General features: G+C 41.7%; 1 protein-coding gene across 4 annotated transcripts in view; it reads right to left on the bottom strand.

Moving 5' to 3' along the window:
- Positions 1-17,452, bottom strand: part of ELMO1 (engulfment and cell motility 1) — a 488,726-nt gene that overhangs the window by 378,701 nt on the left and 92,573 nt on the right. For all 4 annotated transcript variants that reach the window (XM_015237313.3, XM_072964661.1, XM_006201899.4 and 1 more), the window contains one exon: positions 997-1,037. In XM_015237313.3, the coding sequence (XP_015092799.2) occupies positions 997-1,037 (41 nt within the window). The remainder of the gene's footprint in view (positions 1-996; positions 1,038-17,452) is intronic.

Raw genomic sequence — 17,452 nt, 5'->3', positions numbered from 1 at the left:
TGAAAAATACAAGCATACACTGATCAGAAAAAAACAAAAAAGGGTCACTTTCACGTTTACCGTTTCATAGAGTTAGGTGAATTAAACACCCTGTGTTTGGAACTGAACCAGGACACAACATACCCACGGTTCAGTGCCTCAAACAAAACGACATTAACCCACCTTGTGTTACCGTGAGACCATTTCAGATGTGAACTGTCTAGGTCTTATTCCAAGCCTGTTGCTCACCTTTAAGCATTTTATCTTCATGGCTTTGAGGAAGGGGTATTTGAATATAAAGTTACATTTCTCCCTATTATGAAGGAGTGGAGCAGAGACAGGAAAACAAAGGAAATACAGCAATTTAAATTTTTGATAATTGTTACATTTCAATTGCCTCTGTGTTCTACAATGCCCAAAGAGGCCACCTGTTGTATACTGGAACATTCTAATTAAGGACCTCAGGTCTTAAATAATCTCCAAGGAATAATCTACTCACAGCTCTGCTTTAAAAACAAACAAACAAAAACATGCAACTTTCATATGTGTGCACTTTTCCTTTGACTTGTTAGAGCAGCCCCAGAGAAGCAGGCTGGTTCACTATCATTGTGAAGTTCCCAGTGGTAGCACAAACACCACTGACTTGTCTCTTAAATGATTTTATCTTCTGTAGGGACCTGAGTGGCCCTCTCAATTTATACCAGATGAAATGTGTATTTAACCTCAGAAACTTTTTAAACTGCTCCCTGCTGAGCAGGATGAATGAACCACAACTTTTCAAAGTAAATAAAAGCCAATCTCAGTGTGCATGTATCACTCCACACTTTCTGCTCTCTGAGGAGTAGCGATGATATTTGGATAGAAAAGTCATGGAAGTTTTACACAGTGATTCCTGGTATCTCTGGGCGGATCAAGCAGTGACTTCATGAATAACATTTTACAACTGCACAGGAATATTCTATTTCCTTCTCAGTTTGAAGACTGGAGTGCCTCAGATAAGTCCTGAGTAAAACTCACCCATCACAGACTTCCTTTATTATTGCAGACAGTGGTTTTTTCTGAAAAATAGAGAAAAAGGAAATACTATCTGTTAGTTTCATTTCACCATTTTAAGCTTTAAAAAAGAGAAGAGGCTTAAAGAAATATCTAAGCAAGGAGAATTTACATTTGCTGTTCTTGGTTGTTGTCGTGAGTCTGTTCTTTTTCTCAAGCCATCATCAACAATATTAATGATTTATCACCTTTGTGGTCTTTTTAAAATTTTTACTTAACATTATTAGTTGAACCAAACGTACATCATATTTACCATAGCCTGATTAAAATCAGGATGAAACATAGCTTTGGTCAAAGACCTCATAGGCGATGACAGCCCCTAAGGTCAGATGATAACCAGAATTCCTCAAGAGTAGTGCATGAATCTGGCAACCAGCAGTTTAGTTTGATGCAAACAAGCTTGGATGTGGGATATTTTTATGAGAACGTGTAGCAAATGGAATATGAAGCATGGTGACATCGTTCCTACAAAGGGGATAGAACTCCCCCCACCCACCGCCGCCCCACCGTGGCCCCCAGCAAATGCCAATCATGCAGCAGCTTGAACAGGACACCCTCAAGTAACGAGACCATGACACCATGTGCTGTGGTGTCAGCTGGGTGGCTGACTACAGCTGTGCTCCTGGTCTAACAGCCACAGCTGTGCTCTGCCTGCCTCCAGATAGAAAGAATGTAGCAAAGAGACGCGCACAGCTCGCCCAGAGATGTCGAAACTCTCTGCTTTGGATGCAAACAGACCCCGGCTGTCTCCTGGGATGGGCAGTAGTGTGTCAACCAAAAGAACACATCACAGATGAGAAACAAATGGGGAAGGGAAATCAAAGAAATACAACACATGGTCCTGGATTTTCAGATACATCCATAAAAATGTATCTGAACATGTTCTCCTCCTGTCCTTCTGAAGGGCACTGTGGTCTGGGGAAAGGAATTCTGAATCAAGGAGGATCAGTTCAAATCCCAACTGCATCAACTCATCTGCAGTGAGACCTACAATTTCCTTAATTTGCTGAACCTCAACTAGTTCATCTGTAAAATGGGCATCTTGTTGATGAAACTTGGCCTCTGTACCCTGCTTACTGAATTGAGACTCAAGGACAGAGTTCTGCATGAAGTAGAAAAGGCAGCTTTATTTCTTTCCCAGGCAAAGAAGGTCACAGTGCGCTAATGCCTCTAAGTCTGTGAGCCTGCTGGGTAGAGAAGGCAGGGGGTTTTATAAGTTCAAGCGTTCAAGAGGCAGAACTAGTTTCGACAGAGATCCCATACGGGGTAAAAAAAAAAAATTGTTGCAAAGTTGTTCTTGCTTTTGCAGATGCAGTTGTCCCTTTCCCTCTGCTGGGTATGAAGTCCACCTCCGGCTTTGGGACTTTCTTAATATTCTTGTTCCTAGAACAAAGGATGCATAGGAAGGGGCTCCATGGAAAAGAGCCGTAGAGAAAAACCTGTGCAGTTTAAAGTCAGGTTGATAAATGTTTTTAGCCTTTTAAGCATGCTGAGGCCTGCGACCTCCTGCTGCAGGCTGAAGCCTACAGCTCGAACACCAGGATATAAAGAAACCACAAGTAGTCAAAAGGAGGGCAATGGGGGCAAGAGTATGGCACTGAGCATGATCTCCACACACAGCACCACGAAGGGATTGGGTAAACCACCCAAGCCTCCCTCCTCTCCAGCCCAACCCTAGTCAGCAAGAGCATGAGAACAGCCCTTTAAACCACTGTATAGTTAAGCAGTTACAAACACCATTACAGATATCAGATGGTCACCAATGATGCCAATAGGGTCCTGCTCAGTTACAATTGGACCTACTCACCCCTCAGGGCTGTTATAAGAATTAAATTAAATGAGAATTAATCCAAATGAGAAAAGACTCAGAAAAGGGTTAGGGCTCCAATCCCTTACCCTCTCCTGTCACTAGAAGAGCCCCATTTCCTCCTTGCATCCTTGCCCTCGGACACCATGCTGCTAGGTATGCCCTCTTGGTTAATTCTGAACACTCTTCATAGTCCTTTCTACTGGAATCTAGCCCCTGATTAAACTTGAACTCAGTCCTCAGTGTTCCTCCAATGTTCTCCCTCCCACTGGAGCTCTAGCTTCTATGAATAAGTCCACCACCTTGTGTTCAAAAGAGTGTCTACCTACAACTAGAAACACAGTGGGGAGAAGAGGGACCTGGAGTTGTTGACAGGTGGAAAGATGGTGGGTATTCCTGACATCCTGAGTTGGTCTCCTTTAGAATAAGATTAGAAAAGGAGATGAGGTTCTACAGTGAGGATACCTGTTATAAAATTCCAAGGTCTTTGCAAGAACTTGTCCATTGTTTATGGCTTTAGCTGTGAGCTGAGGGGCAAACGTGTTCTCACAACCGAAGGACAAAGGAACTGTAAGAACAAACTTTTCCTATAAGATGAGGATTTTGTACTTCCAGCTGCCAGAGACCTCTCCAGACTATCAGTATTTCATGAGGATCTACTGGTCTTCTCGCTCCCTAATCTTATTCCTTGCACCCTCAAAACTGAAATATAAATACCAGGGCTGGATTGAAAGGACCAGGCCAAGAAAGTATTGCTACTGATGTAGGAGAAGGCATTCAGAATTAGAATTCTTAGTCAAGGTAACTTAGAGGAATTTCTTGGATTTTAATTCAGATCTGATTCGTAGATTCAGAATCAAATTTGAAAAGACAGAAGTCTATGGGCTTCTAGAACTATTACATCTAGAGCATTCTGAAGTTGGATATATGAAAGGAGTAAAGAAAATGGAAGAACAAAGCTTAGAGATTTAATAGAGAAAGATTAAAAGAAAACTTTAAACCACAGAGGAAAAGAAATCACAGTTAACTGAACACAGTGCACTTATAATGCAGCCTCACCAATTAAAATGAATGTTATGTAAGGACAGGGCTGGTCCCATGGCCTGCTTCCTACACCTGTCCCCTCCATTCTTTGTCTGTTCCAATGAAATGTTGGCCCCCACCACCCAAACCTAATTCCAATGACTTTTCATGATTCTCATCTCCCTTAATCCATTCACTTATTTGACAATGTCAACAATACTTTTTTTTTGAAACCCTCTCTCCAGAGCTGCAATATTTCCTTCATTTGCCTACAGTTATAACCAATAATCCAAGAGATTCTTCATTGTTTCTCTTTTACCTCTAGCTTCCTAACTCCAAATTTCTGTTCCTATCTCTTCTGTTTTCACTTAATTGGTCAATTCCTCATTCCCTTCAACTGCCTTAAGTCTGTAGTCTGGTCCCAAACACTCTTGAAATCTCTGATAGTTTGTTAGAAACAGCAAGTGAACTCTCCTTCAAGCATGTCATTAAATAGACAAACAAAGAACATCACTCTCACCATTCCCTACCCATCAACTCACCCCAATAAAAATCAAGCCCCCCTCAAAATCCCTCCACCCTGGCCATGACTTCTCTGTCTCATTATCACACCACTACAGCCCAGAGCATCATTAACCTTTATTTCTCTACTTTCCAGGGCTGGTTTGTTACAAGATTATGTATGTATTTTCCCCTGTGACATTCACATCATTACTTCTCACCTCCTCCTAACTAGCCTTCTAAAATCGTGACACTCATTCTGACTCCTACGAGATGAATAGTTCCCCAGTCCCATTGCCCTTAATTTTGCTTCTTCAGCCTCAGTGCCTTTCCTGAATATCAGCCCATCATTACTAGCACTAACTACTTGCCATGAATTTCCAATCAAATGCTCCACTGGCCTATCAAACTCAGATTCCTATCTTTCATTAGTTCCTGCACTCCACTTGCCTACTTCGGGCAGTTCTCCCATGTACATTTCTGGAGAACATATCCTTGCCTTCTCTGTTCTGTGATACACACATTTACAGGATACCGAGTCTCATCATTACTTTCTCCACAACCTCTCTCCCTTTTATCCTTTCCAGACCCTACCACCACCTTTGGCTCCACTACACTGTACACCAGAAATTGACACAACATTGTAAACTGAATATACTTCAACAAACAAGAAAAAAGTTCTCAGGATCTTGACACCAGATCCCTGCAAATAATCTTTTGCATTTCCAGCTTCTTTCTCTCCAATCCCCACGTTAACTCTAATTAGGCAAAGTAGACTATCTCCATACACTTTGCTCATGTCATTTTTTTGCTCCAATATCCTCCATTAATCCCCAGTGACCATCACATATAGTATAAATCCCTTAGCTTGTCACCCAAGGCCTTCCACAATCTGGTCTCAAGCTATCAACTTTTCTACTAATGTTGTACATGTTTCCCATGCTTCTGGACTGGTGGATGACCCACCCTCCCAGAAAAAAATCACACCTCCAAACTTTCACTTTATGCCATTGTTGAAATGTCCCTCTCCTCCTTTCTGTTCCAACGCTAACAATGAACTCTTACCTACCATTAATCTCCACGTCAAAGCCACCTCCTCGAAGCAGATGTCCCTGATCAGTCCATCGCTGTACTGAGCACATTAAATGAATCACTCCTAAGGACTTAGGATATTTGTCTTATCTTCTTGATCCTTAAGAATGAGGCATCTTAATTCACCTTAGGGAGCTTCTCCACCCTTTATACTAGTTACATACACGCTAACAGGATCCAAGAGGAACTGCAATACTTCTGTTAAATGGAAAACTCACACATTCATTAACTTTCAAAAACAAAAATAAAAGGTTTGACTGTAAAGAAAAACCATTTCGAAGGATGGCCTGGATTAATCACCACACATCCCACTTCCTACCATGTAAACCACGGCTGGGTGTCCTATAGCAGCTGCTTGGACGCGTGAAGGCTGTCACTACTCCCCACACAGACCACTCTGTGAGTCACAGCTTGGAAGAGCACTGAGCCAGCCAGCTGATGAAGAGTGTAATTCAACAAGTGATAAAACAGATACTAATCCAAGGACTGTCACCGTTTGTTAGCAAGGTCACACAGGTGAGCGGGACTACTCTCAGAAACAGGGCCTGAACAAGATACCCCAAATCCACTCTCCTGGTAGCGCTTTTCTCACTTCCTATATAAAACCCTCAATTTGACGTGAGCCCTTTGCCTGACTCAAATTCCAAGCCACATGCCGGCTGTGCCTATGTTTTCGTTGACACTTGCTCAGGTTACATAAGATGTTTCTGTGTCTCTCCCCAGTTCTCTGAGATCTGGGAGCAGGGGGACAAGCACAACACCTTGGTAGCTTTCTGTAGACCCGCATAATAATCTGCCTTTCACTTAGCTGAGAGAAAAGCCCAGGAAAAAGGAAAACTGAATCTGAAAGGATGAAAACGGGTACTTCCTCCTTTGACTCCATAAATCCTAAAGGAACTAAAAATAAATTCTAAACTCTATTTGAAGATATCTGGATTTAGAATATTCAGACAAAATTATTTTAATTGCCTGAGGATGTTTTCATAACTTATCCAAATCGATACTAAATCCCTCTAGCTTTTTTGTTTTGAAGGTCAAAACTACTTTCTCGGACTCAGCACTGAGCTGAGATGGGAAAAGCAGGAATGTTTTTAAGGATAACCTGGAGGGCTGCACAGTTACCAGATTTCTACGTGCAGGGGATCGGGGATTATGTGCACTCTCTACCCCTTTCCCTTTAACGGTGAGGTCACTCATCTTGAATACGAAAGTATTCTTCTCTTTACATTGATCTAGGAAAATTTTAATGATGGCACACATGTTTTTATTTGTCAGACAAACTATGCATTTTCATATGAATTTGATTGGCAAAATACCATGTGCCAACAGTTACATTCAATGAATATGCTTTTGTGGTTGCTTTTTGGAAATTTATTCTTCCCTTTTTATTTTAACTCTTATTCCTCCTAAGGATTCCTTTATTCAACTTATTTACCAAAGACAGCAAGTCCAGAAAGCAAATTTTCCTATACAAATAGATTTGTTTATCTACTTTTCATAAAATCACCTACATTCCTGAGAATGGCCAAATTCTCTAGCAATTCATTTGTAATCTATGTCTTTGACAATCTTCTCTTCTCTCTCTAGTCCTTAAAGTGGGTGTTTGCTTTCCTTTCTATATTCTCTCATTTGCCCTTAATAAAATTCCAGTATCATAAATTTCTGAATCTGAGCCTCCCCTGGCCCCAACCCCTCTTCTTAGAGCTGGACCTACATTCCCAACAAACCCTGGTGCACATCCACGTGGGTATCCTGCCACCCCTTCAGGACGAACACTTCATCTTCTTCCTCACTAACCCAGATTCTCAACTTGCTTCGCGTTTATAGCAAAAAAAAAAAAAAAAAAAGAAAAAAGATCACCTTCCCGCCCAGAGCTCATGGTTCCTTTCAGGCATGAGAGAACCCCAAGAAGAAGCATCCTTGGGAGTTCCCAGTTGTTTATTTCAGAGGTGATGGAGTCCAGCCTGCCTTGAGGCGTCTTCCCGGACACGGCCCAGCTGTTGTCCCTCGTCAGCGCCCCTCCCTACCACGCCCCTGATGAGGACAGTTCCTATGCAACCACCTGCTCCCGTCCATCGACAAGGCACCCTACTTGGGCATCTCACCCAGCCCAAATGTATCTTCCCCTGGCTATGAGTGCTTGAATGACTTTAGGAAATGACTTCCTGGGATTGAGCCCCAACTTCTGCAGTCTCTGGTTTTGTAACCTTCAGTTTATTACCTCTCCTCTCAATGCTTCCATTGTCTTTTCTGAAAATAAAAGCAGTACCGCGCACATTGTAGGGTAGTGAATATTAACCGAGATGATGTATATAAAAACACTGGAATAGCACCTGGTACATAGGAAGGCACTGAATATGTGTTACCTATGAATAGGTTCTTTCATTTCTTACATCCTGCTTGGACATTCTGCAGGTACTTTTTTTTAAAAAGTTGGTTAAAGAAATTAAATAAATGAATGAATGTATATCCATTTCTTCCTTCTTCCTCCAGTGCCTCCAGCCCTCAGTGCTGTCTTTGGCACCCATCTCATCCTGTTCTTTATTCTTCAGCTCAGATTTGTTTTCTTCTGCCGACCAGATTATACCTGTTTGGAGGCAGACATTGCCCCCTCTGTCACCTTCCAAGAGAGTGGCTGCTAGGCCATGAGGTGTGTATTTGGGAGTTTTTTTTTTTTTTTATTAAGAATTAAGAATTTATTTATTCAGACTCTCAGCTTCCTTCCCTTTCTTCTGGTCTCTTCTGACTGCCTCTGAAGCCCAGGAAGGAGCTGAAAATGGAAGACAACGACAGGAAAACAGAAGGAATCTCCGATCACCACTACGCACCCACCTGTCCATAGGGCCATCATTGTGCAGCCCTTTAATTGCAAAACCATTTCCCACAAAGACTGAAACCTTCTGGTCCTAGACTATTAAAAAGCCTTTCTCTAGTGCTTTAAAAGAATGTGACAGATGCTTTGTTTTGACACTTTGAGGTGGTACAGCACAGCACTGGGGATTTTACTTTGCTTTTATAGATGGAAATTCATTGAACATATTCTGCACAGCAGTTATGAGTAATGTTGGCCCAGAGAGAAAACAAAGCCAGCTTCCAAATGTCAGGACACCTCTGAGAAGGGATATGCATGTTGACTACGACTTAGCCTACAATGTGACTTGGAGAAACTTTAATGTGCAATAACCCATCTAGTTCCCGGAGGTGCCTCCTGACACAGTGTCAGTGACACCAGTCATTTTATAACAGCTTTATTCTCCCTCCAAAGAGCCTGATGACTAATCTCCATGCTTCTGAGTCATAAACCTTCAGTATGGAGGAATCTGATGTGTCCTGAGAGGTGTGTATACATATTCTGTTTTCCTAATAGCATCCTAAATAATCTGAAAATTAATGACAAAACCACGCTTTCCTGCGGCAAATTTAGCTGGTTCTTGGAAAGCAAGTATTTTGACAACAGTTCCAATGTGAATCATTGACACAAGATTCCAGTAATTGTCAGAAATGACAAAAATGCTCACAACTGCATCTCCAAAGTAGTAAAACCATGTATCACATTAATTTTAAAAATTGAAAGATGACAGGCTATGGCAACTTTCCTTGACGAATGATTTGTTTCAAAAATGGTTTATTAAAAATGACTTGTTTCAAGCTTCAGGAAACTAATTAAATACCAGATTTAGAAAGCAAAGTACAATCTTTTCATCATAAAAATCTCTGGACTATGTAAATGAGCAAAGACAAAAATAATTAGTACTCTTATGTATTCGTGGGTTACAGACAAGTCGAAATACCTTTCTCTGGGAGGTATTCTGATATACTTCTACTCAGGAGAAACTGTATTTCCCTTCAATTGGAAGGGAAACTGCAATTTTAGAAAATGACAAAAATATAGAGATGAACGATGCAAAAATGAAGCCCTACTCATAGCAATTATCTATTGTGAGTCTCCTTCCTTGTCCTTGACTATTTTATATTATCCTAATATCAAGGTTGCTATGGTTATAAAACAAAAAAAAATTCTTTTTCCCCAAATTGCAGTATCTCAGGCAGCAACAACAACAAATTTCCTAATTCTTGTATCCCTCTCTACCTTCCTTAATGTCTGTCTTTTCCAAGAAGTACTCCCAGAGGACGCTAGCCTGGCTGGCGTGCCATTTTCCTCCACCACACCCTTGCAGTCATGTCCTCTTTTATGTGGAAATGAGTGATTCACACTGTGAATCAATTCAAGTCTTAAGGTCTGCCCACCTTGATGCCTGTGCAATAGCCTTCTTATTTATGTCAAGTTCATATGTGGAAGGCTAATCCTATTTATGTGCATGATATAAAAGTAAAAAGTCAGACAGGCTTGGTAGGATAAAGAAATGATTCTGCTGATTCTGACAGACAGGGTACTATCAGACCAGGTGAGTGGCGATAAGGAAGCCAGATAAGCTCTGAAGGCAAAGTAGGGCTCAAGTTCAATTTAAATACAGGATCATGAAGGTATATCAACTGCGAAGAAACGGACTGGCTGTCGGGCAGCAGTCAAAAGAACACTAAGAGGAACTAGTAGCAAAGGGAGTATTAAGAAGTGAGTTTCCTTTTTAAATTTAGTTTTCCCTCCTTTTACTTCTTGTTACTTCTTATACTTTCTTGTCGTGGAGCTGGTTTTCTTGTTTGTGAGTGGATGCACTAATGCCACTCTTTCTTGAGTGGTAATGGATGTGCTGAGACAATTGCCAGCAAGTAGTGGAGGAACAGGGGCTTCCAAGTCTCAAATATATGTCTCATGAGCGTGACCACGGCCACCAGAGGCGGGACCGCAGCCTTAGAACAATAACACAGGCTCTCCTGGAAGGGTCTGGAATATGCAAACAATGGCCACAACCTCATGCACTTTACAAAAGTCCGCTACCTTTGACACATCATCAACCCAGACTTTCATTATCTATCATCACTTGGCCAGCCCTTCTGGTAATAATGATAATAGCAATAGCTACTATGTATTGAGTGACTACCATTTACCTCCTACAAGATGATATTACTAAGTCTATATTACAAATGAGAACATCATATGAGGATCCTGAGATGCTAAGAAGCTTGCTCAAAGCCTCACAGCATGTGGCGCAAAGCCAGAATTTGAACCCAACCTATGTAATTCCAGAACTCTTGCTCTTAACTCTGTTCCCCATTGGCATATTGGCAACCATGAAAAATAAGCTCAAGGGCCCAGAGCTGACACCTAAGGGGAAGGCAGTGGAATTCTGAGCATCTTCATTCCTGGTACATAGCAAGTTCTTGAAAAACGTTATTTAAGGCACAGTGCTATAGCACTACCGTGAGAACAGATGATGTTGCCTCATGCATTATCTACATAAATTATGATGAAATCCTAAGTTAACACTGAAACTTTTGATGCCCAAGGGGAAGAACTTTCTGCTCCAGCTTCCTTCTCACTTTAGATGCTCAGTTGAACACCTCCAGCCCTGACTTCTCTGTAGTCCCTTTCTGTCTCAGGCCATTTTGAGTGTGTATCCTTCCATAACCACAAATTCCAATCTTACTCCAAATTTCTCTTTCCCAATTTTCAGCTTCTATTCATCTTTCTCTAGTTGGCCAGAAAGGAACTTTGCAATCAACATTACATCTTTCCTCTCCTTCGCACTATTGTTTGTTCCTCAGTCCTGCCAAGTCAACCTCAGAGGTGATTCTCTAAACCTTCTTTATTCTGCCTGTAGGTACAGAGAAACGATTAAAAAAATAGATGCTATTTGGATGGCTTAGGGCACTTTTTGACAAAGGCATGGTAAGTGGATGTTCACGTTGCATACGGAGGAGCTGACAATGTCACATGCATGAATGAGAGAGAGTGGCTAGAAAAGCAAGCTGGAGGCAAAAAATATCTAAGTCCCATACACAACTCTGGATGATTTGAACCCATAACAGGTTTTTAAGCAGGAAAGTGACATAGTCAAACGTGCATTTTCTAATGAAAGCTGGTTACGTTGGAGGCCAAGAGCCCAGCTAGGTAAACAAATTGGCCAGTGTATCAAAACCCAAAGGAAATTTGAAAGGAGGTCCAACCAACAGAGAGACTGCCTTATTTTCCTGTACCCATTTGTAAGGTTTTCATGAAGAATAAGTCCACCTGAACATTCCTCCACTAGTGTTTTCTACCTTGGTAGCTGTCACCACCATTTGCCCAGGTGTTCACAAGAAATATCACTATCGTCCTTAATATTTTGCTCTCCTTTACCTCCGTATGTATAATCAACCATTGATTTCCTGTCTTCTCATGTATCTTGATGAGACTTATGTCTCACCTCTTTCTGCCTCTGCTGGCTGCCACTGTCCTAGGTCACGGCAAGATCATTTCTCGCCTGGGCTACTGCAAGAGCTATCTAACTAATCTCTCTTATTTCATCTTACTTCTTACAAAACAGTTCTCAAATTCTGACCTCCTAAAAGTACGAATCATACCACGTCACTCCCCTGCTTAGAAACCTTCCCTTTTCTCATGACTCTTCGACAAATTATTAAGTCCACAGAGCTCCTCATGGCAGTGCCTCTATCCAACCAACTGGCCAAATCCAGGGCCCCTGTGGAATTTCTTTCAATTCCAGAAAGGTAAGGTATTAGCCAGGATCTCCTCAAATATTGCCTTTCCACCATTCCTTCCATTCTTTATTAGTATGATTGCCAGTTAGACACAGGACGGAACTTCTTAAAGTGTCCTTTAACACAACTTCACGTTCATATTTTTCATTGCTTTATCTTTTAGGGTGTACGCTGGTCCTCTCCAAGTTACTGGTTCTCTCCTTAGCAAAATCCACTCTAGAGTTACTCTATATGTTTTACTGATTTTCCCTGTTGTAGTTTTGTTTTGTTTTGTTTTGTTTTACATTTTACTTACTATGTGTACATTTTTTTCATTTCTGAGATTTCTAATTGGTTCTTTCTCATATCTGTCTATTTCAATTTATATCTCCCGACTTTGGGCTCATAATTTCCTTTTTGTGTAGATATGATTCTCTGTCTTCCAAAGTTCTTCCTTTGAGGACACTTGGCATACTTATTTTTAAGTCCCCCCTTGATCTCTGTGTCCCTCCACAATGTCCAGAGAGAATAGGGTCAACCAGAGCTGCAGCAGCAGGTGTGATGAAGAGGGACCAGATGCCAGCAAGGTCTCTGGACAGAAAAGTTGAGGGAAAGAAAAGAGTCTAAGGAGACATAGAGTTTTAGCTTCAACAAACTGGTCACCAAGAAAAGGAAAATCTGAAGAAAAGCAAAACTGTACATCTTTAGGGGGTTAAAAAGAACAATGAGGACTGTTTTGAATATGTTGAGTTTGAGGTGCAAGGGACATTTAGATGGGCAAGAGAAATAAGCAGATAGGTAGCTTTTTATATGGGTCAGAAGTCAAGAAAGAAGTGACAGGGGAAATGGTGAGCATCTTATGGTGATGAGGTTGATAAATGCAAACAGATCACCCCAAACTTGCCCCAGAGTAATGACCCACCTATAATCATTTTGAAAATTGATATAGCTTATCTCAAAGTCATTTGGTTATCTTTTGATTATGGATGGCCTTGATGGAAGGACAAAAATAGATCTTCATAAAGTCAATTCATAAGAAGTAATGATATATTTAGAATATATGGGAATAAGGGGATGTTCTTCACATCCTCACCAGGCTACTGCTTTCATAATCATATTTAATTGTCTGTATCGTTAGACAGAAAAAGTACAAACATCCCCTATTTCCTCCGCTCATATTATTATGAGTTTACCACCTATCAGGCCCCACGCTAGGCACTGGGAACACACCTGGCTCGTGCAGAGCATCACACAATGACTAAGTGGAGCGATACTGGATGTTACAAGTGCATATTACAAGGGCCTTCGTCTGGTCTGAGGGGGCAGAGGAGACTTTTAAGATGCTTACATTTCATCTGGGATGGCGAGTGAACAGGAGTTGGATAAGCAGAGAAACAAAGGATGGTAATTTTCAGTTATGAGAAAAATCACATTTATAAAGTCTCTAAGAAGTGTGCATTCACGAAAGTAAACAAAAGTCACTTACAATGAGAACCAAGATAGAGGGGTTTGGGGGAACCTACAATAACTCTAAGCAAAGCTGGTGACATACGCAAAGGCTGGGGAGGACAGGGTCATAGCCACCACAGCAAGGAAGTGTGGATGCTATGCTAAGTGCAATGGGAGAGCCACTGAAGAATGCCAGGCCTGGGAGAATGCACTGGAGGGCAAGTAAGAGATGCTACTGAAGTCACCTGGTGGAGGCAAGAGAGACCAGTGCCAGCAAGGATGGAGAAGGGTGGACAGAATCAAGAACCATTTAGGAGGTAAACTCTACAGGATTTGTTCTTTGAGAGGCTGTGGGAGTTGTGGGGGGAGGTTGTCCTGCACCATGGTGGTATCATTGACTTAGAGAACCCTCGAATACATTTGATGGAAATTCTACAAAAAAGAAAGTAGAAAAGCACATATTTTCTTTCCCTGAGGCTGCTCTCATTGCCTCAAAATTCCGGGCCCACCGCACAGGTCTGCATGCTCCTAGAGATAAAGTCCAAGCTGCCTCTTTCTAAAACAAAATCCTTTTTTTTCTGGGAACCCAGAGTCCTCCTGAATGCTGAAATCTGCATGTTTCTATACCCCACCACAAACTGCCAGTTGACCTAACAGGAAAATGAAGTACAAAGTTTGATACACACAAAACGTTCTAGAAATGTGAGGTGTCTTAGTCATCAAATCTTAAGAAAACATGATTAATAAAAGGCTCTGTCCTGAGTTGCCCAACCAGCTCTGAATGACAGAGTTGGGGAAGGGAAGTAGAATGGAGGAGAACCCCACCCCACCTGCCTAGAAAGCAAGCTGAAATCTGCAATTCATCTTCAAAAGAAAAAGCAGAATGCCGGAGTTCATTCTTGCTCAGTTTAACTCAGCTCTTGGTGGAGGGTGGAGGGGAGAAATACGTTTGCGCTCTTCCAAACTCTTAAGATTTCATGAGGTTATATACATTCTCATATATAAGGAGAGAGAGGTAAAACCAGAAAGGGAAGTACCTTGGTCACTTATATTAAAGGAAGTTTAAGAAATAGCTGTTACAATGTCAAATCCAACAGCTGCACAAAGCAGACGAGCGATGACCATTCCTGTCGCATTAACAATCTACCTTATTACGACAGCGCAGGAAGCAGTAGTGCAGTATTGCATGGGCTTTATCACACCTTCCTTACGTGGAGCAAAGGGAGCCCTTGAAGGTGCTACATTTGTACTCTCTGTGAAGGAAGAAAAGGGGAAGAACTAATAGGGCCACTTTACTGACAACTCCCTGAACCTGACTGTAGGAGCCAGAAGCACTGCCAGCAGGTAGAGTCAGAAAGTTAGAAGACCTCACATCAGTGATTTCCAAATCTCGGTCCGAGAGCATCAGCATCACCACAGAGCTTGACACAAACTCCCTGGGCCTTGAACCACACCTACAAATAATCCTCTCTGTAGGTTCAACATGCTTCATGTGGTTCTGATGCAGAACCAAGCTTGGGAGCCACTGATTTAGTCCATTCTCAACAAGGAGAAACTTGTCCGCCACCTGGGGATGCTGGCAATATCTGGAGACATTTTTGGCTGTCACAGCCGTGGAGGGATGTAATGTTATTGGTATCTAGTGGGTAAGGGCCAGGATCCTGCTAAAACCCTACAATGCACAAGGCAGCCTTCAAAACTAACAGCTGTCCAGTCCAAAACGTCAATAGTGCCGAGGCTGAGAAATCCTGATGTCATCCAACCACTCAGGAAAGAACAGTCCAGGAAAATTACATGACTTTTCATTTCTGCGGTGCAAGGTTGGACCCTCGCTTTCCAGAAGTTCAGTCTCATTTTCTTGATTCTCTGGGATCTTTATTATTATTATGCTTATTGTGGTAAAATACACATAACATAAAAATTGCAATCTTAACTATTTTAAAACGTACCCTTCGGTGGTATTAAACACACTCATATTGTGTATTCTAACGTGGCTGAATTCAAAACTCTTGATTTGGAGTTGGAGTGTCATTTAGTTCGCCAGGCTCTCAATATTTAAATGTCTTGGGAATTACGGGTTTTCACGCTGAAGAACTAGCTTTAATGCATTTAAGGGAAAGTTTGTATTATTGGTTCCAGTCTTGCTTGAAACATAAAAAATGTGTTCTATTCTATGTACCACTCTGGAAAAAATCCGTAATTGGCTCCTCCTAATGGTTAGCATTTTTAAGCAGGGCACTGAGTGATTATCTCACTGAGTCCCCAGAATGCCAGGAAGGATGTATGCATATTGACAGTTCTTCCTTACAAAGCAGGAGGCTTGTCCCCCATCACACAGCATTTAGTGGCAGCCCAGATTCAGAGTCCCAGTAAGTCTACACGAAGTCATGCCCCTAAGCACCAGGCCAGCCTGCCTCTCCCAGTGCGCAGCCCCAGAGAAACCAGCCTTCCAAGGCTCTGTCTCACTTCATGTGGGCTCCTTCTGTAATAACCCAGAACAATCACCAAATTTTCCCTAATTTTTGAGGAAATACAGTCTTGGCTTTCATAACACCATGCGTCCCTGGATGTCACGTTGTTAGTGGATGGAGCAGGCATGCTGGCAAGGGCTTAAGTGTCTGTTCAAACCAGGCTGGTGTTACTGGTGGGAACCATTCAACTGAGCCATAAGAGATGGAGAGACCCAAACAGAACCCGACCAAACACATGAATAAACCAGACAAAGAGAGACAAATACCACCGCTGCTTATACGTGGGATCTTCCCCCGCCCCCGAAAAAATTAAATTCGTAGAAACAGAGAGCAGAAGAGTGGTTGCCAGAGGCTGGCGGGTGGGGAAATATGGAGAGGTTGGTCAAAGGGTGAAAACTTTCAGCTGTAAGATGAACAAGGCCTGAGGATTAATGTAAAACATGGTGACTGTATCGTATGGTTGAAGTTTGCTGAGAGGGTAGAACTTAATTGTTCTCACCAAATGTCAAGCATACCTCGATACAGCTAAAGTGAAATAAACAGAAAAATAACTATGGAACAGATTTATGAATTAGTGGAAACTGCCTGGGTTTTAGGGTCACCCAGTGCTGGATTCAAATCAGTAGCTTCCTAACTGTGTGATCTTAGGCAACTTAATGAACCTCTGAACAACTGCCAACTAGGAGGTCTAAAGCCTGCTTTGCTGGGTTGTCAGATGAAACACTCTGTGCACAGCACCTAACACAGTGCCTGGCATGTAACATGCTGATTAGATGGCACATGCTGTTATTACTACTATTCTTCTTATTATGTACAAAGTGAGTAGAACTCCTATGTTAAGCACAAAAACTTCAACGTGCTTTGTGCGATCAGTGAGCTTTAAAAAGGTCTTGGGTAAATCAAACTTACGCATATTGAATTACATCTTAACTATGCTACAGAAATAAGATCGCTGAGGGAAAACTGTAGACAATCATTTTGTACACGCTTGCCTAAAAACACATGCATCTATGTTTCTTTTAGAAAAATAAAATCTGTAGCCATATAAGGGGAGGGGTTGTTATTGTAATTCTTCTGTTTGGAAAATGGAGAATGCCAATGTTTTATTCTTTACTATTCACAATTCAAGCCAAAAGCCGACCCACAAAAAACAGAGATCGATGAGATGGATCACAGGATATAAATGTAGGTAAGACAGGCCGACAAACAGAAGCTTATAATTTGCTTCAAAGGACATGGGCACAATTAAAAAAAATTGTAAATAACATCAGGTGCAGGCGATATCAACTATAAATAAAAGTTCCAGGCAAATAAAATGGTACAAGAAATTAGAAGGATGGAGAAACAGCTGCATTATAACATGATCAAAAAAATACCTGAGCAGAAAGCAGGCTCTCTGTAGTGCTAGCAAGGCCAGGATTTAGAGGAGTGGAGAGGGGAGGAGAGGGCAGGAGGACTTGGAGCAGACGGACTGTTAGAAAGAAACTACAAGAGATGA

This window comes from Vicugna pacos, chromosome 7 (assembly GCF_048564905.1).
Source record: "Vicugna pacos chromosome 7, VicPac4, whole genome shotgun sequence".
Taxonomy (NCBI): Eukaryota; Metazoa; Chordata; class Mammalia; order Artiodactyla; family Camelidae; genus Vicugna; species Vicugna pacos.
This window is presented reverse-complemented; position numbering and strand designations above follow the sequence as displayed.